Here is a 25,567-nt window from a genome sequence, read left to right as displayed (position 1 = left end):
GTCAGCCGGTTGGGAAATCCTTTTATTGTTTCCCTCTGACCTGCTGAACCCTCCCAGCCAGATGAGTCATCGCAGCAAAGGATGTGACCCCCAGCAGCTCCCTACTGGAAACAATCCCTCCCCCCGCCCCCATCCGTCATCAGCAGCCCGATGTGCACCTATTGTACCAAGTCTGGTCAAGTTCCAGGAGAAGCGGGCAGATAAATCCATCCCCCAGCTCAGGCTCAGCAAGAACCCTGCTGTGGAGAGCGAGATCCCAGCCTGCTCTGCAAAGCCACTCTCCAGGCTTCCTTTCCCCCACCCCTCTGCCCCTCGCCCACAGGAGCTGGAAGCTCCTTGGGTCATCTGCTATGGAGATATCTCCCTGGGTCCCCCCTTGCAGGGACACGTCTCCGGTAGGCTCATGAGTCAGGACTGTTAATAGAACAGAAGAGGAAAGAAAATCCCCCCCCCCCTCTCTGTGAGGCTTGGTAAATTTTTCCCTCCTAGTCGCTGACTGGAATACATCCCCTCCGCCCCCTTCCCTGACTTCCTATGCCTGACTAGAAGACATCCTCCGCCGGGCGCCCCAGCCGGCCTCCTTTCCTGAGAAATCCCACCTCTGTAGGAGTCATTCCGGTGCCTCAGGCTAGCGTCTTGTCTCGAGGATCGGGTTGACTTATCCCCCAAGTGCTGGATCAGATAAACTCGGCATAGATCAGCATTGCCTCAGGAACAGCATCACAGGCTGAACGGATGGTGGCTCTCGGCGTCACAGCAGGGCTCTGCCTGTGGCGGTGCTGAACTTCCTGTTTAGGCTGATGGGGAATTTTGGACATGGAACTTTTCTGAGCAAGTGGGAACCTGCTACTTGGAAGAGCCTGCCTGGATGTTTACAGGCAGGGGCTATGCAGGTGGCGCCTGTGGCTGAGGCTCTTGGTAACGGAAGGGAATGGATGCCCTGAGTGGGGTCGTGGGCAATAGGTGGATCTGGAATCCCAATGCCATGTGAGAATATTCACACTGTTAGTTCCCTATGGTCACTGCCTTTGCCTGCACCTACCCCCTCCCTCACGCTCTTGTGATGTTATGGGGGGCAGGTGGGAACCTTCCGCACTCCATTGGCTGCAGTCTCTGGTTGTATTTGGAGCCATGGCCCAGGTAGTCCAGGCCTGTGGAGACTCTTCGGTTCTGATCCTCAGCCTAGGTATCAGAGCACTGACAGATCCAGAGGGGAGATGAAACTGAGCCAGAGCCGAGCAGAACAGATTAATTCTCAAACAGCTCACGTGAGTCTGTGCCAGGACCAGCGTTAGGCTGTTTGCTGGCTTCGCTGAATTTCTCAGAAGGGGGCGCACTGTCAGTGACCAGGCATTAGCTAGCAGGAATGGCCTCATCTAACGCCCCTGTAGGAAGGAAACTTTCTCGCTGAGCAGCAGCGTCTCAGCGGGATGGGAGTCTTGCCTTGAATGGGCAGCTCTTTGGGCAAGAGCTGCCTTTGCTCCAGAAGCCACTGTGGCCTGTCCCCTCTGTTTTCAGATAGGGATTTAGAGACATGGTTTCCTTCAGCGCGGGATAGAGGCTGCAGACAGTGGCCTTGCTCCAGCTCTCCATCGGCTTCAAAGAGTGTTATGAAAGGAACCTCCTGCCTGGCTACTGAGCAAATAGTCGGGACCTTGTTAACCACACCTGCCTAACCCTCTCATCCCCGGCCTGCCACAGGGACCCAGCAGCAGTCTCCCCTAGGGCAGGATTGTGCCACGAGACCCTCGTGGGCTAGGGGGAGGAATGGAGGATCAGCATTGCACCCCAGGATTGCAGCTGGGTAACAAACGGAATTGACGTGTGAGAACATATTTACACCTAAGGATGGTGAGCAGAGATTTGGCTGGCAACAAGCAGCTGTTCACACGCCTCAGAGGAGCAGAGTTGATTTGCATCATAATAAATATTCATCAGCTCTAAAAACATTAAATTAGAGTTCTGGATTGCTGAAAAATACCATTTTTTCTGCCTCATTTCTCTCTCTCTCAAATTGAATCCTTCCCAGCTGTGGAAGGTGGGGGTTTGCTCTTGACAAGGCCTATCCTTTGTTTCTGCCCAGACGCTCCTGGTTCCATATCTGGGCTGCAGGTCGCTCTGTAGTCCTTGGGGGGGCGGGAAATGAGCACACACGAGTAGCAGAGACATTAATGCAGGCAGGCATGCTCTCCAAGCCCAGGGACTCACATCACGGTACCAATAAAGGTAGTTTAGAGAGCAAAGCTCGGTGGGTGGGTGGGTATGAACACGCCTACAGATGTGTCCTCTACATTGAGAGTGTTGTGGGGGTGTTGAGGAGAACAGTGAGTTAATGCACAGGGCGTTACATTCGCAGACTTAGCTTCAAACTCTGATTTGGTTACAAGTAACTGTTTGGATGTTTCAATCTCATCCATTTCCCAGTCAAAACATAGCACAGCTTGGGAATTGGCAATTTTTGCATGCGAGAGCCTGGTACTGCAATAGTAGAGATCTGGTAGCTCAGGAGCAGGGTGCACTGACAAAGCTGTCTGTGTGGGGGATGATGGAGGGAGCAGGTAGTAAAACAGCCGGGGGGAGGGAGGACTCGATTAGGCTTGAATAACATTGGCAGAGCTATCACCAGAATACCTAGGCATAAAAGTTATTGCTGCAGCACCGATCACCATAGTATCTAGGTGTGTGGACCCAACACCAGAGTAACGGGTGATGTAGGTCAGGGTTAGGGTGCACTGGCAGAACCGGGCAGAGAAGCCTGCTCGGTACTTGGATCAAGGCAGTGCTAGAAGATTTCCACTTTTGTGAGGATCAGACTTGCCCCCAAATTGAGAACCCCCCAATTTGGAACCCTCTGCAAGATTTCACCTCCCCTAGCTCACGTTCAGGCTGCCACTGATTCTGGAGGGGGAGGTCTGAGTACAGAACCGGGCTTGAAGCTTGCTGATGACTATGTACTACTGCCTAGTTTTGCCTGAATGATGGGCCTCTCCTTCGGTGTGGGGCTCTGGAGCACGGGGAGGAAAAGGGGGACAGTCGTCATGTCTGAAACAAACCACTTGGCCCAAGGAACTCGTTCAGACCCTTGAAACTAGGAGCCTGTCTTCTGAGGGGGATGAAGGCAGCAGAGCTATGCTCCAGGCTAAGTCCGAGGTCTGATCAGTGTCTCGTGTTTTGGGGAAATTGTATAGGGAATAGAAAAAGGCTTTAAATAAATGCATAGGAAAAACACATCCAGATGGGACTGTTCGACTACTGGCTGATTAGGGACTGCTGGTGGATTTGCTAGCTTTTCTAAGCAAATATAGATCCCTTAGCAGCACTTGTTGGAACAGGGAAGCAGCAGGAATATTTAGCAGCTGCTGTGTACAGACAGGTACAGCGTGGCAAGGAGGGTGTTTCATGGTTTGGATGTGGTAGTTCTGCAGAGTGGCTGCAGCTAGATGCGAAAGCTTACCTGGTGAAGTGGTGTATGCTGCCCTCTGCTAGCGAACGGTGGAATGCCTTGCTGTTGAAGGCTGCTGGCAAGCCCTGTGTGTGTGGTAATGGTCTGTCAATGACTTGCCATAAATTAAAGCAGCTGAAAGGATTTTGCTTGATGTTTCCAGCAAGGTTCCTTTGAGTGAGATCTGGCAGGTGAAGTTTCAGCCCCCAAAGAAAATGCTTGGAAAGTCGAGTGACTGGAAAGAGAGGCTGAGCCTGGAGAGTCTGGGTGACCCGTCCAGCATTTGCACCAGGCAGTGGGTAACCGTGCTCTGTGCAGCTCTCAGAAGTATTTGCCCCAAGCCAGCTGGCAGTTGACCAGCTGGAGGTGGAGATTTGACTCCAGTTAAAAACTAAAACCCAACATTCAGCTGCTTTCTCTGATTATGCACGTCCTGCAAGTGATGGAGAGAGCAGCAGGAAGGGACCAGACCGCAAAGAGTTAACTCAGTGGCCAGGATTAGCAGGAGAGGGGATGGCCTAGCCAAGTCACTGGGATGGCCCTCTGTGCAAAGCATGCATCCTTAGTGGGTCTGAGAAAGCCGGATGATAAAGTCTCAAGGAAGGGCATGGACAAGGAGAGCGCACAAGTGGGGAAAGAAGTAAACAGGCAGGCCAGTTAATGAGACCCCTCAACTGATCATCCATTTCTCAGGCCCTGCTTCGGACAGGCACACAGAGAGGGTCTCCCTTGGCACAGAGCAGTGGGTGGGGCAGGGTTGCCATGTTCCACCAGCGATGGGTCACATGGGGATCATGCTTTGGGCTGGTGCTGGGGAGGTTTATCGTACCGGAGGTACTGATGAGGCACTGTAGTGCCTTCGCTCAGAGACCGACCCCTCCTGTCCTAACTAGAACTGTGTCTCCTCTTTCTGACAGCACCGGCAGCTCTTGAAGGACAGTTTCATGGTGGAGCTGGTAGAGGGGGCTCGGAAACTGCGCCACGTCTTTCTTTTCACTGACCTGTTCCTGTGCGCCAAGCTCAAGAAGCAGCTTGGAGGGTGAGGATTTTCCCGCTTGACACCCCATTTTCCGGTGCTTCACACCCTATATTCAGAGCCGTGGACTTGGCAGAACTCTAGTTCAGTGCATGCAGCTGCACCTAACTCAGCAAAGCTGCGGCCCATACAGGGAACATCGTACAGTAGCATTGTCCTTCAGATGAGACAGAGCCAAAATCCTGATCACTTCGGGGAGTTAACTACTGCCTGGCTACCTTCCTAAAAGCAGGGGTGCTAACTGTGGCATCCTGGACAAATTCCAGCTGGGGTCATTTAACTCTGCCTCCCTTCATTCCCCCTGCAGTTTCAGGTGTTGTTCTTCACTTCCTGCTACAGCCTGCGCTTAAGGTTACTCGCTATCTCCCTCTAGTGGCTGGATCTCACAAGGGTTTATGAGGCAGCTACAGCTTGTGGAAAAACTTCTGCAGCAGGCAGCAGAGGCTCCTGCTTTTAGATCCAGAGGTCCCAGGTTCAGTCCTCTCTGCCAAAGACCCACCCAGAGGCATCGCATTATATGATCGTAAGCTCTTGTGCAGCTTGCTGCCTTCTGCCCCAGAGATGGTTGTATTTAAAGATACAGTCAAACCTCGCAATAACGCGCCCCGCCATAACGCGAAATCACATATAACGCGATCACAGGTTGGCTCTCCTTTAAGGTATAATACAGTATGGTACTGTACCAATGGTCCCCAACACCATGGCAGGGGAGAGAAGCTGCAGCCCCGCACCTGCTGGGGACAGAGAATTCCGAGGCTGCTGGCACCGGTGCTTTCTGTCCCCGGCAGGCGCGGGGCCGCGGCTTCTGTCCCGCTTCAAGAGGAGCCGCGGTTCCCCGCCTGCCAGGGACAAAGAGCACCGGTGCCCGCAGCCGGAGTTCCCTGTCCCCGGCAGGCGCGGGGCCGCGGCTTCTGTCCCGCTTCAAGAGGAGCCGCGGTTCCCCGCCTGCCAGGGACAGAGAGCACCGGTGCCCACAGCCGGAGTTGCCTGTCCCCGGCAGGCGGGGAGCCGCGGCTCCTTTTGAAGCTGGAGAGAAGCCCCGGCCCTGCGCCTGCCGGGGACGGAGAGCACCGGCGCCCGCAGCCCCGGAGTTCTCTTGTCTCCGGCAGGCGGGGGGCCGCAGCTCCTCTCCCCTGCAGGGCACTAGGCACCAGGGGCACTAGGCGGTGCACCTCAATGCACCGCTTTGGGGACCACTGAAAAACTGACTGGTTTGAAACCCCGCTATACCGCGACCCCGCATTTAGCGCGATGGAATTTTTTGGACCCCAAAGGTCGTGTTATAGCGGGGTTTCACTGTATCACTGTATTTGGGAAGTGCTTTGGGATGCTTAAGAGTGAGCACTGGATTAAAAAAAATAAAAATCTACGGGCCGCACACTGTACATAGCATTGTAATGGGTATTGGCTCCTTCAAGATTCATTGCTGGAAAACAGACCTACCTCAGCTGTGCTTCCATCTCGGGGATTACAGTGAGGTTGAGCCTGTTTCACTGTCTTGTAACCTGCAGTGCTGAAACCACCGGGCGGGAAAGCATGGAAGGAGCAGTGTGAGCTGATGGAGTGCAAGCGTGTTTAAAGCCCTGTCCCCTCTTCTTTTCAGGAAAAGCCAGCAATATGATTGTAAATGGTACATTCCACTCTCAGACCTCAGCTTCCAAACTGTGGATGAGTCCGAGGCAGTGCCCAACATCCCACTCGTGCCTGACGAGGAGCTGGATGCCATGAAGATCAAGATCTCCCAGATGAAGAATGACATCCAGCGAGAAAAGGTAATGGCAGGTGGAGCCGTCTTCCCCAAGCCCGGAGTGCATGTTGTGTCCTAGCCTGGAAGTGGGATGCTGCTGGAGGGTGGGGGTAACTCACTTCCAGAGTTTGTTTGGACAGGTAACTCTACTAAGCTATGGCACTTGTTTCTGACATGCAGTGGAACTAAACTTTTGGTTATGCATGTAGTGGTTGGGCAGGCAGCGATAGCCAGGCATGATGCATTATCCCTTGTGTGATAGTGTCCTCTGGGCATCCAGGAATAACAAAGCATCCAGCAACTAGGCGTTGAATGTTCTCACGGTGTTGGCAGGCCCTGCTCTTGGTGCTATGTCTTTGGATACACTTACTGTCGAAGGAGGAATTGGGTAGCTTTTGTGCCGAGGTCACATGAGAGTGAATAAAATGTGATGAGCCTGTTTTTCAGAGATTTCAGCTCTTGGATATCTAAGCACGAGCCTGGGTGTGGCTTTGGTCACATATAAAGATACCTCTGAATTTTCACCATATCAGCAGTGCCTTCTAAGTGTGTTTGAAGCCTAGCGGATTTGGGTGCATAAGCAGGTCTATAGATAAACATGTCAACCTCTTTCACTGTAGTCTCTGTGGTTCTAATGTTGTCCCCTCTTCGTTTGCTTGGGTGTCGCAGAATCCAAGCCATTTCCTAAGTAGGGTTGAGCTCCACCTGCCCCAACGGCAGAACCACTGCTGCATGGAAGTGTTGTTTGGCCACCTGTGAAGGGAAGAGGGGGATAGATCAGAAAATCGAGTCAAATATCCTCCTCCACATTGATTCTGGCATGAGACCACCACAATGTGGTCTAATGAGGGACTTCAATCACCCTGACATCTGCTGGGAGAGCAATACAGCAGTGCACAGACAATCCAGGAAGTTTTTGGAGAGTGTTGGGGATAACTTCCTGTTGAAACTACTGGAGGAACCAACCCGGGGCTGTTCTCTTCTTGACCTGCTGCTTTCAAACAGGGAAGAATTGGTAGGTGAAGTAGAAGTGGGTGGCAACCTGGGCAGCAGTGACCATGAGATGGTTGAGTTCAGGATCCTCACAAAAGGAAGGAAGGAGAGCAGCAAAATACGGACCCTGGACTTCAGAAAAGCAGACTTTGACTCCCTCAGGGAACTGATGGGCAGGATCCCCTGGGAGGCCAATACAAGGGGGAAAGGAGTCCAGGAAAGCTGGCTATATTTTAAAGAAGCCTTATTGAGGGCGCACGAACAAACCATCCCGCTGTTCAGAAAGAATAGCAAATATGGCAGGCGACCAGCTTGGCTTAACAGTGAAATCTTCATTGAGATTTCTTTATACACAAAAAGCAAGCTTACAAGAAGTTGAAACTTGGACAGATGACTAGGGAGGAGTATAAAAATATTGCTTGAGCATGCAGAGGTGTAATCAGGATGGCCAAAACACAACTGGAGTTGCAACTAGCAAGGGATGTGAAGGGTAACGAGAAGGGTTTCTACAGGTATGTTAGCAACAAGAAAAAAGTCAGGGAAAGTGTGGGACCCTCAATGAATGGGGAGGCAACCTAGTGACAGATGATGTGGAAAAAGCTGAAGAACTCAGTGCTTTTTTTGCCTCGGTCTTCACAACCAATGTCAGCTTCCACACAGCTGTCCTGGGCACCACAGTATGGGGAGGAGGTGAGCAGCCCTCAGTGGTGAAAGAACAGGTTGAGGACTATTTAGAAAAGCTGGACATGTACAAGTCAATGGGTCCAGATCTAATGCATCTGAGGGTGCTGAGAGAATTGGCTGATGTGATTGCAGAGCCATTGGCCAATATCTCTGAAAACTTGTGGCAATCGGGGGAGGTCTCAGACAATTGGAAAAAGGCAAATATAGTGGTCATCTTTTAAAAAGGGAAGAAGGAGAACCCAGGGAACTACAGACCTGTCAGCCTTACCTCAGTCCCTGGAAAAATCATAGAGCAGGTCCTCAAGGAAACCATTTTGAACCACTTGGAGGAGAGGAAGGTGATCAGGAACAGTCAAAATGGATTCACCAAGGACAAGTCCATGCCTGACCAACCTGATTGCCTTCTATGATGAGATAACTGGCTCTGTGGATATGGGGAAAGCAGTGGACGTGATATATCTTGACTTTAGCAAAGCTTTTGATACGGTCTTCTACAGTATTCTTGCCAGCAAGTTAAAGAAGTATGGATTGGATGAATGGTCTATAAGGTGGATAGAAAGCTGGCTAGATTGTCAGGCTCAATGGGTAGTGATCAACGAGTCTATGTCTAGTTGGCAGCCAGTATCAAGCAAATACCCCAGGGGTCGGTACTGGGGCCGGTTTTGGTCAACATCTTTATTAATGATCTGGATGATGGGGTGAATTGTACCCTCAGCAAGTTCACAGATTACACTAAGCTGCGGGGAGAGGTAGATATGCAGGAGGGTAGGAATAGGGTCCAGAGTGACTGAGACAAATTGGAGGATTGGGCCAAAAGAAATCTGAGGAGGTTCAATAAGGACAAGTGCAGAGTCCTGCACTTAGGACGGAAGAATCCCATGTACGGCTACAGTCTGGGGACCGACTGGCTAAGCAGCAGTTCTGCAGAAAAGGACCTGGGGATTACAGTGGACAAAAAGAAGGTTAACGGCATATTGGGCTGCATTAGTAGGAACATTTCCAGCAAATTGAGGGAAGTGATTATTCAGCACTGGGTGAGGCCACATCTGGAGTATTGCGTCCAGTGTTGGGGGCCCCCCCCTACAGAAAGGATGTGGACAAATTGGAGGGAGTCCAGCGGAGGGCAATGAAAATGATCAGGGGGCTGGGGCACATGATTTACGAGGCTGAGGGAACTGAGCTTGTTTGGTCTGCAGAAGAGAAGAGTGAGGGGGGATTTGATAGCAGCCTTCAACTACCTGAAGCGGGTTCCAAAGAGGATGGAGCTAGGGTGTTCTCTGTGGTGACAGATGACAGAATAAGGAGCAATGGTCTCAAGTTACAGTGAGGGAGGTCTAGGTTGGATATTAGGAAACACTATTTCACTAGGAGGGTGGGGAAGCACTGGAATGGGTTACCTACGGAGGTGGTGGAATCTCCATCCTTAGAGGTTTTTAAGGCCCGGCTTGACACGGCCCTGGCTGGGATGGTTTAGTTGATGTTGGTCCTGCTTTGAGCAGGGGGTTGGACTAGATGACCTCCTGAGGTCCCTTCCAACCCTGATCTTCTGTGATTCTCTCTCTCTGTTCTCTAGAGGGCTAACAAGGGCAGCAAGGTCATTGAGAGGTTGAAAAAGAAGCTGTCTGAGCAGGAATCTCTGCTGTTGCTGATGTCTCCCAACATGGCTTTCCGGGTTCACAACCGGAACGGCAAGGTAAGCTGCTCCATGGGTGTCTCTGGGGCCTTGCATACAGGACCAAGAATGAGGTGCAAGGGGGGGGGGTTGTGTGCATGTGCGTGTCACAGTGCCCCACCCAAGGGAATCGGATCTGCTCAAGCATTCATCAGTTTGTAATTGTCTCGTCATCCAGTGGCTCATCTGAAAATAGTCTCCAAGCTGCAGATGTCCAGCCTGTGCCACGCTGAAGGCCACATTGGCAACTTACCAGGAGCCCAAGGGTTAATTTGCATGTACATTTGCATTTTTTAAAATAATATCAGAAATTCACCCCTCACCCTACTATCTGCCTGTGCTTGGATCCAACCAGATGGGGTGGGAACTGCATCACTTCCCCTGGGATAAAGCCCCACAGCTGCTGCGCCATAGTCTCATCCTTTAGTAAAGTTGCAGGGGGAGGGTACTCATAGGTCTAATTTCATGGCTGTAGACTTCATTGGCCCCCTAGTGCTAACAGACTATGGAGATGCTCTCTTAGCTAGTGGGAGAGGCTCATGGGGTTAGATTTATCTCCAGTGCTGTATGTGTGGGGTTATTGGTGACTGTGGTATCTGCATCTACTCGGCAATGGATCGTTTCAAGATCTAGTCACCAGCATTTTCTTCAGCTCATTTCGAAGGCATTTTGGCATCTGCTTCCTTATCCACACATCTACCTAATCTCCATGGCATGCACTATTGGCAGGCCTGGCCAGAGTAGACAGCAGTCATGGAAGCTCATGCTGCCACAGTCCCAGCGGCCATTAACAGGGTGGTCCTTTGAAGAAGCCCAGGCTGCAGGTGTCCTCAGCAGCGTGCCTTCAGCACCAGCAAGAGGGCGTTCACAGTGCCAGGGTCCCGGCTGGCACTACCAAAGCAGTGCTGGGAGGAAGCTGGCAGGTGTACAAGTGGGCTCTGGATCCAGTAACTCTCACTGGGAGGTGGTGGGTCAGAATGACGTGTTCCTTGTTCCCCTGTCTCTTCCTGCATAGAGTTACACATTCCTCATCTCGTCGGACTACGAACGGGCAGAGTGGAGAGAGAACATCCGGGAGCAGCAGAAGAAATGTGAGTGTCCCTTGGCCAGTCAGAGCCCTTGTCTTAGGGCATTCTAGAGACCATCCAGCTGGGTAACCTCCGCGCATATGCCCCTCTACCCTGCCAGGGAGGAGGAGTCAGGGAAGGGATTGTCCAACCTTCCCCTATCCCGGGGAGTTAGCCAGAAGTGGGGAATGGCCCCCTGCCACAAGGAGAAGGAGATGTGTGAATATCCAGGAATTTATTTTCTTCTCCTGCCCTGTCACTGCAGTTGAAGCCAGTGGAGGTGCTTTTGCTCCCAGCCCCTAGATGTGAATGTCTGGGAGCTAGGGCACAGGGAGAGCTCTCCCCAAAGGAATCATTTCTCCCATTGACATGCCAAAACCAGAGTCGTCTGCCCTTCTGGGGCAGTGAAAGGCCCATCCTGTTCCCTGGCCTTTGCCTGAAGGGAGTGCTTTATTTTTGGAGAGGGGTTGGCTATCGCTCTATCAGGTGAGAAGAGTCTTTCGTTCTGTGTGCAAGATCCAGAGACTAGCCATAGGACAAGTGAGCCCCTGCATGTGACTGGGCTGAAGCCTCCTGACAGTATGGCCAAGGGGCCTGTGCTTGAGCCAGGGTTCCTTCCAACCACAGAAATGCTCCCTTATGCCATCTGCTAGCATTGCCCTAGAAGCTTCCGTAAGTACCCCCTGCCTGGGCTTGGGGGAGTGTCCATGGAGCTCTGTGCAGATACCATTCCCTCTCTGAATTTCCTTGACAGGCTTTAAAAGCTTTTCGCTCACGTCCGTGGAGCTCCAGATGCTGACAAACTCCTGCGTCAAGCTTCAGACCGTCCACAACATCCCCCTCACCATCAATAAAGAAGGTGAGAGCGGTTGTCGGTGCCCTCGTGTGGAAGAGCTACAGTCATAACCCAGCCCCTGCCTTTCCTTTACATCCCGCTTGTCCTGCTCTTACCATTCAGGCCTCAAGGCAGCTGTGAGTGGATGGTCTTGTAAAACAATTCCGATTCTGACCACACTTAAACCCTGAACAACCCAGCTCTGCTGCAGCTAGTTGCTGTAGGAAGATTTGATTACCCCCAGAAGCTTGCTCTGAATAGACAAGATGCAGCAAGCAGAGGGAGCGGGCAGGGGAGGGTCTGCTCAAAGGTTCCAGAGTTATTCAGTCCCACAGTATAAATAAATACAACCTGTGGAATGTTTGCAGTTCATTTTCTCCCCCACTGCTCCTTTGACAATGAATTCCTGCCCATCCCCTGTGGCTTTTCTCCATCTCCCCCATTGTTATTGGGTGGATTCTCATATTACTTCAGTCGTTATTGTTCCTTTTACTTTCCCGCATCATTCAATGGCCTGAAGTCCCTCCCCCTGTCCTCCTACCACTAACCCCCTAGCCATTGTACCCACAGCAGCTCTGGCCACTAGCCCCACTCCTTCCTCCTGGAGTCCAGCCCCTCTGCTTCCCTGGCACATGGATGTCTGCGGGAGTCTCTCTTAGATATATTCTTTAGAATGTGATTTAAAAATGAACAGGCTGGACATGAGAAAAAGGGGTGAAGTCCTGCCTATGACTGAGACAGGGTAGGATTTTCAGATGGCATGTTTGTGGTGGGGGAGCTGCTCTGTTCTGTTGAGCTGTCTCCATCCTCCTCAGCTGGAGGCATGAGTGTGAAATTATTTTGAGCTGACTTGTTGAAATTCTTGGAGTGTGTGTTTGACGGGGAGGGCGTTTATAATGAAATTATGAGTGCTACTCCTGAGGCAGCAAAAAGGTGAAATGAAGCAAATGTAGGGAGGCAAAGTGTTGGAGATGCTGGGAGCATGTTTGTGCTGGTTCTCAGTGAGTAGATTTGCAGAGTGGTGCATGTCTGTTAGTGTGATGGGGAGTTTGCAGATACGAGTCCAGTATTCAGAAATGCAGCCTCTACATAATCGCTGTGTATCACATGGTTTCTCTGTAAGAGTCCGGGGCGTGGGCAGTCTGGCCTACTGGTTGTTACTGGGCTGGTGTCATGGAGCCAAGGGCTGGCCACAAGGCGGTAGTTGGAAAGCAGGGATCAGAGTAGGTGCAAGAACTGAAATAAATAGGCAAGAGTCAGGGTCAGAGTCGGGCCAGGGTCAGAGACTCGGGGTCAGGAATAGTTACCAGACTGGAGTCAGGAGGCAAGAGTCAGCGACAGGCTGGAGTCGGAGGCCTAAGGTCAGACAGCAAGGCAAGGTCTGGAGCTGCAGCAAGGCAGGATTCTGCCTGCTTGCTCAGGCAACTTGTTGGAGCACCTCTAGGGCTAAGTAGTAACCGTGGGCCAATCAGACGGCCACAGGGTGCTGTTGCTCTGACCACTTTGGGCGGTACTTCCTGCCGCACCTAATCTCCACAGTGCTCCTAGGCTGCAGCTCTGCCTGGTGACCTGCTGGTGATGGGGGAATGTCAGCTGCCCCAGGCTCCACAGACCCAGGTTCTAGTCCCGCAGATCCTTACAATCTCTGACTCTTATGCCAGGCCAGCGTTAAAGGGATGCCAGCAGCTTAAGACTCACTCTTCTGTCTGAAAAGTTTTACCTACTGTGGTTACAAGTAACAGCTAAAATCAGTGTCGCTGACAGATTAGAGAGAAAATCCTCAATGGAGAGATAAGAAAAGCTGAGTCGGATCTAAGTTTTTCCCTACTCTGCCATTCCACTCTGACTGAAATTCCTTCACTGCTCTGTACCTGTATCCTCTGCAATCCTTGTCTGTCTCGCCTATTAAGATTAGAAGTTCTTTGAGACAGGAACTCTCACTTATTCTGTAGCGTGCCCAGCTCACTGGGGCCCTGATCTCACTTAGGACCAGCAGGTGCTGCTGTAATATAAAAATACTTTTCAGTTTTCCTTTGTGCAGTTGACAGCCCTTTGTGTATCGTCAGTTTCGCTTCTTTACCCGTATAGTCAGTTGGTTTCTTCTGTTGTTTGGGACTTTCACAGCAACGCTGGGAGAGATGAAAAATTTAAAAATAATGAAGTGTGATTGTAAAAACTCCAGAATTGTCAAGAGGAGTCTGGGAAAGGAGCGGTTCCTGGAGCAACTTACAACTCCTTTTCCTCTTCCACTCTGCAATCTCTGTGATGTAAATCTCCTCCTTCTTCCCCTTTGCCACCTCTGTGAAGCTGAACTAAAATTCCTTGGGTCTTTTGTACAGATGACGAATCGCCTGGGCTCTATGGATTCCTGAATGTCATTGTTCATTCTGCCACAGGGTTCAAGCAGAGCACAAGTGAGTTGCAGATCTGTGACGTGCAAGTGGGGCTCTGTTAGGGCCAAAGGACAAGAATGGGGGAACTCTGGGCATGGAGACGTCAGTTTGGGGATACAGGGTTGGGTGAAGAGTCAGTTTGGGTGATTGGGAGTGGGAGATTAGTGTACATTTGGGGGATGCTGACTAGCTTTTTGTAGGGATAAAAGCTCTCAAACAGACCAGGCGCCAACACAAATCATTTCACTCTTACCCTATTTTCTGTCATTTTTCTTACTGTACGTGCTGCTTACCCAACAGTTCATGGGTAAATCGGCTCTTGCTCCCTCGTTGCCCATTTTCCAATCCTGTTTGATCCTGCAGTGAAATCTCAAGGCTCAATCCCTGATCTCACAGTAACAACATCTATGGTAATAAACACTGGATTAGGAGTTCACTGGCGGATCAAGCAGGAGGCAAAGCTGAGCAGTGTGTGGGGTAGGGAGAGCGTCCTTGTTAAAATACACACACACGCTTTCTGCAGCAGCTAAGGTAACTCGGGAAGATCCCAATCCAATTTCCACTGAAGTCAGTGGGGTCTTCCTTTGGGCTCTGCTGAGCGTTGGAATGGACCCTAGCTTCCAGGGCACCCACGTTTCTCTCTCTGTGTAACTGCACACAAAAACAAATCTAAGAAAAGAGGAGACAAAGTGCCCTTTCTGCTAAGTGACAGAAATGCACTTTCTGGCTGAATTGAGGAATGTGTGCCAGTACCAGGGAGGGCGCATTAAGGGCCTCTTTGTGCTAAGGACACTTAGGCTGCTGTGGTTACACCAGCGTAATCACACCCATGCTATGTAGCTGCAAACCCATAGTGTAGACCCATTGCACAGTATAATACAGGCCATGCACCAGCACATGGTAAGCTGCATTACACAGCCCGTCTACATTGATTGTTTGCACTGATGTAGCTACATTGGTTCCAGTGTCCTCAGTATAGAGAAGCCTTTAGGTGAGAAAGCATCTAGGAAGAAATGCTTATAGAAAAAGATTATGGTAATCTTAACTGATTCTGTGTCTCGCCTCCAGACCTGTACTGCACGTTGGAGGTGGATTCCTTTGGATATTTTGTGAACAAAGCTAAGACCAGAGTGTACAGGGACACTACGGAACCCAATTGGAATGAGGTGGGTATGGATAGTTCTTCGTGTGATTTATCAGACATGCTGGGCCTTGTTTATCCCCTTGGGGCAGAACATTTGCAAATGAAGTGGCTGTTTGGTTTGCAATCTGTACTGCATGAACTGGACCCTTCTCACATGTGCAGCACATCTGGAAGCACAGTCTGCAGGTTCCTGTTGTTTCCTCTGGGCTCTCACCATTTGTAGGAGGTTTTAATCTTGGAGACTCACTGATGAAATGAATGTGTCAGCAGCAGATGCCCTTTGCGTGATCAGCCAGCTGATTGGTGTGTGAGTGTGTGTGTGTGTGTGTGTACTTAAAAAAAAAAATCTGTGGCAATACACTGAATAAGGAAGTATTTTTCGAAGGGGAGGGTACAGTTATAAACTTAGCTTTCAGCATCCTGCTTCTTTATAGCAGGCGTATTTTAAAGCTAGTGTAATTAAACACAAGAAATACGGGACCATCTATTTCTTTCAATGGTTCACCACTACAATATATTGAAACTTGACCAAGGGACACCTCCAAAGTGTCCCCCAAATGGGCTCAGTACTGTTCTGCTTGATCTCTCTTTAAGACCCACTCCATTAGACGAGAGATCTTTGTCAGTCCCTTGAGTGGTCCCTTCAGATTCTGTACAGCCTCACTGAAACCAGTCAAATATCCAAAAGAATCTATCTTCTTGCTAACTAATTGCTGCTCTTCCCCTTCTCCTTCCCCTTGCTGCAGGAGTTTGAGATCGAGCTGGAGGGATCGCAGACCCTACGGATTCTGTGCTATGAAAAATGCTATAATAAAACCAAGCTCACCAAAGAAGATGGAGAGATCACAGATCGAATCATGGGGAAAGGCCAGATCCAGGTAGGGCTTGCTGTTATCCATTCCTAAGCCCTGCACTAGGATAAACAATGGAGCTTTTGAATCCTGGAGCTCCCTTGTCTCTGCTAGAGAATGCGCCGAATTCTGGAAGTCACGCAGCCAGGTTGGGGATTCTTTGAGACACAGCTGGGAGGTTAAAATGTGACACTGGCCCTTTTTATACTCCTCTGGCCCCAGCGTTGGTGGCATTCTGCAGGGGGTTTATTGTTGGAGAGAATTGGGTGATTCATCTTCTGTCATGTCTCAAATCCTCCCCGGAGAATTCATGGTCACAGCTCAAAGTCACTGAGGCCTGTGTGCTCCATTTGCACGGGGAAAGAGAGAGTGAGGAGAGTGGCTTTGTGTGTGAGACATGACGGTGGCCTCTATCAGTCCAGAGAAAATGCTATCTGCCCTACAGTACATGCCGTGAGTGTACTGATGTGATGGTAAAACCAAGCAGGACATACCTGTTGCCCTGACAACAGCCATGTTCAGAACTTTGTGTCCATAACAGGGTACATCTAAGATTTAAATGGGCTGTTTGACCTCTTCTTCATTGAGAAGCAGTGTGTAGCATTTCTGTGTGTTTTGCAAGTACCAGAGGGTTGGAGAGATGATGGGTTGGCAGCAAAAGGGGCTGATGCTCCCAGAGAATTCATAGAATCATAGAACTTAAGATCAGAAGGGACCATTATGATCATCTAGTCTGACCTCCCGCAAGATGCAGGCCACAAAAGCTGACCCATCCACTCCTGAAATAATTCTCTCCCTTGACTCAGCTGTTGAAGTCCCCAAATCCTGATTTAAAGACTTCAAGTAGCAGATAATCCTCCAGCAAGCGACCCCTGCCCCATGCTGTGGAGGAAGGCGAAAAACCTCCAGGGCCACTGCCAATCTATCCTGGAGGAAAATTCCTTCCCGACCCCAAATATGGTGATCAGCTGAACCCCGAGCATGCGAGCAAGACTCTCCAGCCAGACACTCAGGAAAAAGACTTTCAATATCCCAACATTGACCCTCGGTACTAATTACCAGTGGTCGCACGTTATTGACCTATTGACTAAATCACGTTATCCTATCAAACCATTCCCTCCATAAACTTATCAAGCTTAATCTTAAAGCCAGAGAGGTCCTTCGCCCCCACTGTTTCCCTCGGTAGGCTGTTCCAGAATTTCACTCCCCTGATGGTTAGAAACCTTCGTCTAATTTCAAGCCTAAACTTTCCGACTGCCAATTTATATCCATTTGTTCTCGTGTCCACATTAGTACTGAGCTGAAATAATTCCTCTCCCTCCCTGGTATTTATCCCTCTGATATATTTAAAGAGTGCAATCATATCTCCTCTCAACCTTCTTTTGGTTAAGGAAAACAAACCGAGCTCCTCAAGTCTCCTGTCATACGACAGGCTTTCCATTCCTCGGATCATTCTAGTGGCCCTTCTTTGTACCCGTTCCAGTTTGAATTCATCCTTCTTAAACATGGGAGACCAAAACTGCACACAGTACTCCAAATGAGGTCTCACCAACGCCTTATATAACGGGACTAGCACCTCCTTATCTCTACTAGAAATACCTCGCCTAATGCATCCCAAGACCGCATTAGCTTTTTTAACGGCCACATCACATTGCCGACTCATAGTCATCCTGCGATCAACCAGGACTCCGAGGTCCTTCTCCTCTTCCGTTACTTCCAACTGGTGCGTCCCCAGCTTATAACTAAAATTCCTGTTAGTCATCCCTAAATGCATAACCTTACACTTCTCACTATTGAATGCAGTGTTTTAAATGTAGACCTGCTCTTAGTCCCTTTCGCAGACCTGAAGAAGAGCTCTGAGTAGCTCAAGAGCGTGTTTGTCTCACCAGCAGAAGTTGATCCGATAAAAGATATTACCTCACACACCTTGTCTCCCACATAGCACAGTCAGGCTAACAGGGACTGGTTACTTCCTTTGGGGTTGTGCTGACTGATGCTCAAAGTTTCAGCCATGAAGCTCTTAGTTGTGCTTTCATCAGTGCCCCCCCACCCCCACGTCATCAAACCCGGGATTTTTCCAAAGGCTTCAGATACAGCTAGTTTTAAAAAAAAAAATTCTTTAAAACTTTTTTAGGCAAAAAATGGCTTTTCAGTGAAACAGCCATTTTCACAAAAAACTTTCATTTTTTTAAATTTTTCCATTTTTTCATAATTTGAAAACTGAGAAGTTTAACCAAAAATCAATTTTGTTTTTTCGTTAAACTTCTCAGTTTTCAATCAGGAAAACAAAACAAAAATAAAAAGAATTAAAATTGGTTTGGGGAATTTTCGTTTCCTGGCAAAAACCCTGAACGTTTTCAAGGAAATAGTTCAATAAAATAATTTTTGACTGGCTCTAAAGTCAGGTTTCTACTGTAGCCCTAAATAGAAACAATTTCCCGCTTTTAAATGTTTTATCGGATTCCCCCCCCCCCCAATTTTACAAAGAAACCCTCCCATCACATTTCTGAACAGGCTGAAATTAGGCCAGGTCAGGCTGTCTTTAATTCTCAGGAATTTCTGTCCCATCACAGTATTTATTTTTAGGACTATTGTGTAGTTTTAAAAAAAGAAAAGGGGGGGGGAGGAGTCCTAAAATAACCCCTCTGCTGGGATCTATGGTTGATAAGAATTGTTATGGGCTGATTGATTTATTTTTTTACCAGGTCACTGAATGCTCCTTTTTAAAATCAGGAAATACTCCTAATATAACAAAAGAAAGTAGTGGGGATAAACTTGTGGAAATTGTGATGTGCCTTTTGCTATTTTGAATATTTGTTTTCTTTCAAGACTTTTCCAGAGGCTTTTGGTTTGTGTCGTTTTTTTCACTTAATAGCCTCTGGAGCTTTGTGTTGTCATTATCCAGGTCAAAGTCTGCCCTCGGTTGAGATGAACACTGCTCCGTGGAAGCCAGTGGGAGGGGGGTGAGCTTTTCCACAGGCTCCTTGAGCCTAGCCAGCCTGGCCTCCCAGAACAGTCAGAGTCACGTCCACATCCTCCCATTGAAAAACTAGGAAAAAAATTATTTTGGCTAAAACCACCATGTGTTCTAAACCATTTATTATAAACCATTTATTATTATTGTAAATCTGCAACTTCCCACTACTGGTATTTGTGACTCACCAAATTCTGTGTAGCAGAGACAAAGACAATGAGCCTGGGAGACCAGGATAGTTTTCTGCGAAATTTTTATTAGCTCTGTCTGTTACATAATGGTAGAGGAGGAATGAAGGCTGTAAATTGTCCATGTGTGCAGAAAATTGTAGAGGCTTCCAAGAACAGGCAGCAGTTTAATGGCTCCCATTGCTCATATGTTCCTTTCCTATGGAATGTTTTACCTACCTCTTCTACGTCCACATGTAAGAGCTTTATTATTGGTTGTAGACTCCAACTTTTCCCCAGATTTTATGAGCCTCAGAACTTTATTGTGAGTGTGCTGCTTGTGAACCTAGCAGGAAAATCCCCCTCCTAGGGCCCCTTCTCTCTGTCCTCGGAAGGGCAGCAAGCCGAACAGCTCTTTAACGCCCTGTGTATGCACAGACATGCCTACCTACCATGTCAGATGCACTGATCAATGAAGTGGCGACAGACGATGTGCTTCTGCAGCATTTCTCAAATGCAGCCACTGTGGCTGCATGTGGCCACCAGTGGTTTTTCTTGCGGCCACAGCCTTCTAGGCAGTGCTATGGGAGAGGGTGCAAAGCAGTGGTCCCTCCCACAGGGCCACCAGCAGGGGTTGGACCCTGCTCCCCTCTGGAGAGACAAGTGCTGGAGAAGCGGGCAGCTAGTGAGTTTCCTGGGGATGGTAGGGCCAGGCTCCAGCCCTGGTGTGGGGGCAGGCAGCAGGCTCTGGCCATGGGCCTCCAATCCCCAGCTGTGGGGTTCACACCCCCATCGCCCTGGGCCCCGTTGCCTCCGCCAGCCCATCATGTTTCCGTTCCCCACTTACCCCCTACCGACCTCCCCATCCAAGGCTTAATTTGTCCCCAGGCTTGCCAGGACTGAGCAAGTCTGCGGCTGTGAAAAGTGATATTTGTATGTTTGTTAATAGCACTTTTCACAGCAGCAGACTTACTAGCTAGCAAGTCTTTTTAAAAAAGCAAGCAAAACCCCCAAAGTAAGAACAACAACAAAGACAAGAACCCGCAGAGCAGCTTATTTGTGTTTCTGTTCTGTTCAGGGCCAGTAAAGACTAGAGACGACGACGTTATTTTATTACTGAGTCTGCAAAATGTTTCTATAAATGACAATGATTTGGCTGTGTATATGAGCATGTTTATTTCTTTTTCCTAACGTTAATTAAGTATTTTAGGAAAAATTTGTCAGCGCAGCCACCAGCAAAAGTTGGTCGCACTTTAAGGTCCCCAAAAAATGTGTTGTGAGAACCCCTGTTCTAGGCCACAGTGCAGGGATGGGGGATGGTGTCAGGATATTGTTTCTTACCATAGCAGGGAACTCCTGGTTTAGTTACACGGAGACTGTCAGCTCCACTCATCTCTAGCTAAGATTTTTTCCCTCTCCATTTGGCCCTTTTGCCCTCTGGATTTTGCCCTTCTCCATCTGGCAGACTCATTTCCCTGCGTCTCTAGCTCTGCAGGAATTAACATGGATGCCTTTTGTTTACGCTTCTGCCTCTGCATCCGGGTGAGTGAGGATGTCAGCGAAAATATGCCCAGCCCTGGGATAGGCTGCAAGAGTGAATGGACGCTGTGCACTGTGATCCAGCTCCTAAAACCAGTACAGTTCTGAACAACAGTTATTTTCTCTGCATGAGCAGCTCAGAGAAGCCCAACCCTCTTTCCCCCCAAAACAGTGCTGGAAGATGTGGGGGTGGGGAGGAGGATGTGACCTTAGAGCCCAAATATTCTGATGCCCTGACAGCGGTTTGCCAATATTCCTCTGTTGCCATGCAAGACCATCACCCTTATCTGTTTCGTTATCTGGGCTGGCTTGTTGAATTGCACAGGGCTATCTCCCTTCCCCTCTCTGTTATTTAGACTTACAGATAAATGTTTTTCATGCAAAACTAACAGTCGCAGGCTGCAGCCCCTAAGATCCACCTCCAAAACCATTTACAGACTCAAGTTAATTTCAGAAGCTTGACCATGCGGAACAGCATCTCAGCAATGAAAAGAGGGTGGAAATGAAGAAACCTCTGGGTCATGCCTAAAGGGCAACGGGGGAGGGGTTGACATGTCAGTGGTGAGCTCTAGGAAGAATGGGTCCAGGCAGGATTGGGTACTTCCAGAACTAACGAGCCACAGACAATAGTTTCCCATTGGTTACAATTAGAAACCGCTGGAGTGTGAAACTGCCATGGAAATTCAAGAAACGGAGGAAGTAATATGAATAAATAACGTAAAATGCACTAACCTGAAAGGAGGCATTTCTTGTTTCCTCCGCTTCCCTCTTCCATCGATTCCTCTTTCAGTCCTTCTTTGTTCTTCCCTTTCTGCATCTTTCCTTTGCTCTTTCTCTGGAAAGCCAATGCACTGTGTGTTGGGTTACTGAGCCAGACCAGAGCCTTTTCTCCTGAGTCCCTGGCTTACCTTCCCCACCACCCCATTTCCTGCTGTCTCTGACACCTGCCTCTTTCCCCTGCATTCCTAATTTGGGTCTCTTCTCCTTTTGCCTGACCCATGAGGTACTAAGTGCCCTCAGCTCCCATTTCCACCACTTTCTCCTCCTCCTCTTCCTCCTTGTTGTCATCATTTTTACTTAAATGGGTGCCACGGCTCCTCGGCTGCTTCTGAGCCGGGGTCCTTCCTGCAGCAATCCCTGTTGTGCTGTTGTGATCTGTGCAGGCTGTAGAGAGGAATTTGCTTGGCTCATTTGCATTTCACTTTATAGCTCACCACAAGGAACACCAAGGAACAGGCAGCTGTGAAACTCAACGGGACAATAGAGCAGTTCTGTTCACACTGCAGCTGAATATTTGCTAGCAACAGCAGAGTTTAAAGGTGGTCCTGGCCTGCTTTCCCTGAGCAATGAGGAGAACTATGCCAGACTCTGCTATAGACTGTCTTTCCTACCTCATAGGAGAGAGTCTGTAGCAGGTCTGTCCTTGTCCTCTTTGGTTGTGGAAACATGCCAGACATAAGTTTTGACTGATTCAGGAGATGTGTGGAGAGATCCCTGGGTATTAAACCAAGTTTAATGAAAGTTGCACCCAGTCTGAAATCATGGCAGAGGCAGCGTTCTCTAGGAGCCAGCCCCAGCCTTCGGTAACACGCTCGGACTGACAGCTTGTGTTGTGGCCTAGTTCGCTCAGAGCAGTTGCCGGCGGGGGGGCACATCATCTGCAGATGTTGTTCTCTTCCTGGATGTTCCATTTTCCAGGTCATTGATCAATAAATCAGACCTCAAGCCAGTCAGTCTGACCCTCTGCTTGTCACCACCTCGCTCTGTGCTGAAGTGTCTCACTCACTAGCACCCTTTGTCTTCATTCTCCAGGCCAGAACCCGGTCTGCTCCAGCTGCCCTTTCCCCACGCTGGAGGTCAGCTGTCTGCACGCTCCAGTATTGCGAGCTTGCTAAAAGCTAGGTAGATTATGTTCTCTACTTGCCCTTGGCCCTGTTATTTCCTCCTCTAGTGTTAGGCCTGATCTTCCTGTCTTGCTCAGCAGCACCAAGTGGTTTTGTTTTTATTTCCCCCAGGTCTCATTCTTTTATTTGTTTATCCCAATAGCACTTTAAATAACAATGTGAAAAGCACTTTAACCTTGAATTTTTAGGATTATATAATATACAGGGATGGCACTTACCACCTAACCTTGAATTTCTCATGCACCTTCCTCCCAGCTTCCTCTCCACTGAGTACACGCTGTTCTGTTTGGAGAGGTTCCAGCCTGGGGGGAGTGGGAGTTCTTCCAACCCAGAGTTCAAGGGTGGGGGGAGCATGTGTTCAAGTGAGGGGTGGAGGAAGGGACAGGCAGCAGAAGCTATTATATCAGCCTTCAGCAGGCACCAGGGCTCACTCACAAAGGGCAGTACTTGCCTGAGGTCGCTGACGGTCCTAACCAGCCATATGCCGTGTGCTCTGGAGACAACGAAGAAGAATGCAGTTGGCTTATGCTTTGAAACATCTGTTGACTTGCATTCATCTTGCCAGACTGGTGTGAGTTAGTAATTGTGAGCCTCAACTGATAATGGAGGAAACGCTAAGTGGGGCCTGCTGGTATCACCCCTGTCTTGTGTAAATATTCGGAATGCCCAGGCCCACTCTGAGTGCTAGCACCCAACTCCCTCTTGCCCCCGGCCCTCCCCAAACTTAGCCACTGCTTCTACGTTATGAATACCCACCATTGTAAGGTGCAGGGCAAAAGCACAACCTGGTCAGAAAGCCTTGGCCTTATTAAACATGGGCGAGATCATCAGAAAGGCCATTACAGCAGAGTCCTTAGTGAAAGGCCATTACAGTTGGCCGGGCTCAGCTGTGTTGCACAGGAAACCAAACGTTTCAGAACTGGTTTCCTCCTGAGCCTGGGAAGGGAATGTGTTTTGTTGAAAGAAACCTCTCACGCTGCAAAATTCTTCCAGCTTGGAAATTCTTGCGGCGTGGGTGGGAATGACATAGATTGTGGCTGCCTGGCGGTGACATGGCCAGCCTGACAGGAGGGGGCGGGCCTTCCGGAAAAAGTCTCCTCAAAAACCTCTTGGCTAAGTGTAGAGTCTGGGGCTGCTGAAGTAACAGCGACTCGGCACAACTAGCCTTGTTAACTTCAGACACAGTGCAGCCACGATGTGGGAACTGCTGGTTGCCGACTACACTATGCAAGGGATCTTCAGATATTTCTACCAGAGCTGTACCTATCGGAGCCAGGCAGATTCAACGGGGAAACGCACACATGCTGGCAACACCACGCTGTGGACTCATGTCCGTAACAAAGTACGCAGAGAAAAGGTGGGCTTCACTCTCTCGCCTCCTCTTCTTATCTGGGGTCTCTGAAACATAGGAGAAGGAGAAGCTTTTCTCTGTGGGCTTTCATGTATGTAACTGACAGCAGCATCTTTCCCTGTGTGTTCGAAGTGGGGATTAGGGTTTAGGAAAAGGAGAGGCTGAACATACTCGGTAGAATCAAGGATACTGTGGGTTGCATCACTCCTGCTTGTCTAGCATTCATCCTCCACTGTGCAGTGAGATGCTAGTGCTGTTATATTGTGCGGGGGAGGGCAGGGCTGATGGGGTATCGGATTAGAGTTAGTTACTAAATTCCTTTTCATTTGTGCATGAAGGTGTATTTGAACCTGTGTGTCTCAAGGTGAAAGGTTAGTGCACTCACCCGCCCCTTGCCTTGCATTTTTCGGGGAATAGACTTTGGTATTGCAAAGCCATGTCTGGAATCACAGATTCGTTTTGTCAGGTTCTAATTGCTGGTATAGCTCCATGTTCAAACTGTTGTTCCGTTTCTGTAAGTTCAGTCTGAGCCAGTTGTGGCTCTTTGGAGGTGAGTGTTTCACAGATATCACCGACCTTGCTGGGGGATGTTCCTGTAGAACCTGACAAGCTATTTCCCAGCCTCGGAACTTTCCTGTTGAAAGAAATCAAGCTAGGTTAGAAATGGAGACCCAGGATTTCATTTCCGAGCATGGGTTTGATCAGTGGAGTCTTGTAACAACAGGGGTCACTCTTTCAGTTTCAGGTGCATTTTCTCCCTTTGTGTTGGAGCTGAAGTGAAAAAGAATAGGGCAGGCCAGAGTAAGACACTATATCTGCCTGCTCCTGTGATCTCTGGGCTGCTTTCCCATTCAGCTCTTCTCTGGCTTCATTCCCAAATCAGAGCAGGATTTTAAAAAGTGGTGGTTTTTTTCTGAGCACTGTGTGTGCTTAATTTCTTTGGATTGCATGTATACGTCCTCCTGGATCACCCCATAGTCCTCCTCCATTCTCTCACTGTCAGACCCAGCATTTGGGTCATGATGTCTTTGGAGCCCAGGAGAACTGGATGTAGCTCCTTTTGGAAACTGTCCCAAAGCTCCGGTGCTAGGGAAGCTTGATGGAGATGCTGGCGAAGCACTCTCTCAAGCCCCGCTCCTCACTTCATCCTGGGGCTGAGTATCATGTTCCACAGTACTCCCGCCCTGCCTGTCTCTGGGAAATTGTGATCCAAATTCCCCTCGCGGCCAGATTGTAGCATTTGGCCTCCTGCTTGCATTTGAGGCAGTGTAGAAGCCATAGTGCCTGGGGGTAGCTCTTGGAGGGAATGTGCTTCAGGCAGCATAATCTCTGCCACATGTCCTCTGCATGTAGACTGCATCATCTGTTTGGACGGGGTAGCAGACTTCTCTCTCCACTCCCAGAAAGCTCTGTGGGCTGGTACAGAGGGGGAAACAGCAGAGTGCAAGAGCTGAAGACAATCTGACTGTAAGGTGGATGAACTTAGTAAGCCCCAAAATCAGAGGCTTTTAAATAAATAAATAAGAACGCCCTACAGCATGGGGGAAGGAGAGCGCCTGATACGGAGTACTTGTGTTCACTTTAATACACGTGTTCGGTACTCCGCAACTGTGGTGATGGGTGTGTTGTGAGAACCTTGATGGATCAGATAGAAAGATTCTAAGTGATAGAGGCAAGACGATTATTATTGAAGATGTAATAAGTTACTAATCATCAGCAATTTCTGATTGTTGGAGCAGATGTTTATAAATGTCTGTTCTGCGTCCTT

At 49.2% G+C, this 25,567-nt stretch overlaps 1 protein-coding gene across 2 annotated transcripts in view; it reads left to right on the top strand.

The window, feature by feature from the left end:
- BCR (BCR activator of RhoGEF and GTPase) overlaps positions 1 to 25,567 on the top strand; it is a 131,885-nt gene that overhangs the window by 90,933 nt on the left and 15,385 nt on the right. Inside the window, exons 9-16 of one of the 2 annotated variants that reach the window (XM_044989864.1) lie at positions 4,360 to 4,481; positions 6,082 to 6,250; positions 9,476 to 9,595; positions 10,590 to 10,665; positions 11,396 to 11,500; positions 13,816 to 13,890; positions 14,938 to 15,035; positions 15,760 to 15,891. In XM_044989864.1, the coding sequence (XP_044845799.1) occupies positions 4,360 to 4,481; positions 6,082 to 6,250; positions 9,476 to 9,595; positions 10,590 to 10,665; positions 11,396 to 11,500; positions 13,816 to 13,890; positions 14,938 to 15,035; positions 15,760 to 15,891 (897 nt within the window). Of the gene's footprint in view, positions 1 to 4,359; positions 4,482 to 6,081; positions 6,251 to 9,475; positions 9,596 to 10,589; positions 10,666 to 11,395; positions 11,501 to 13,815; positions 13,891 to 14,937; positions 15,036 to 15,759; positions 15,892 to 23,577; positions 23,806 to 25,567 lie in introns of those variants that run through there. The other variant, XM_044989865.1, reaches the window with a different exon arrangement.

This window comes from Mauremys mutica, chromosome 16, assembly GCF_020497125.1.
Source record: "Mauremys mutica isolate MM-2020 ecotype Southern chromosome 16, ASM2049712v1, whole genome shotgun sequence".
Classification (NCBI taxonomy): Eukaryota; Metazoa; Chordata; order Testudines; family Geoemydidae; genus Mauremys; species Mauremys mutica.
The sequence above is the reverse complement of the archived record's forward strand: the minus strand, read 5'-3'. Positions and strand labels throughout refer to the sequence as shown.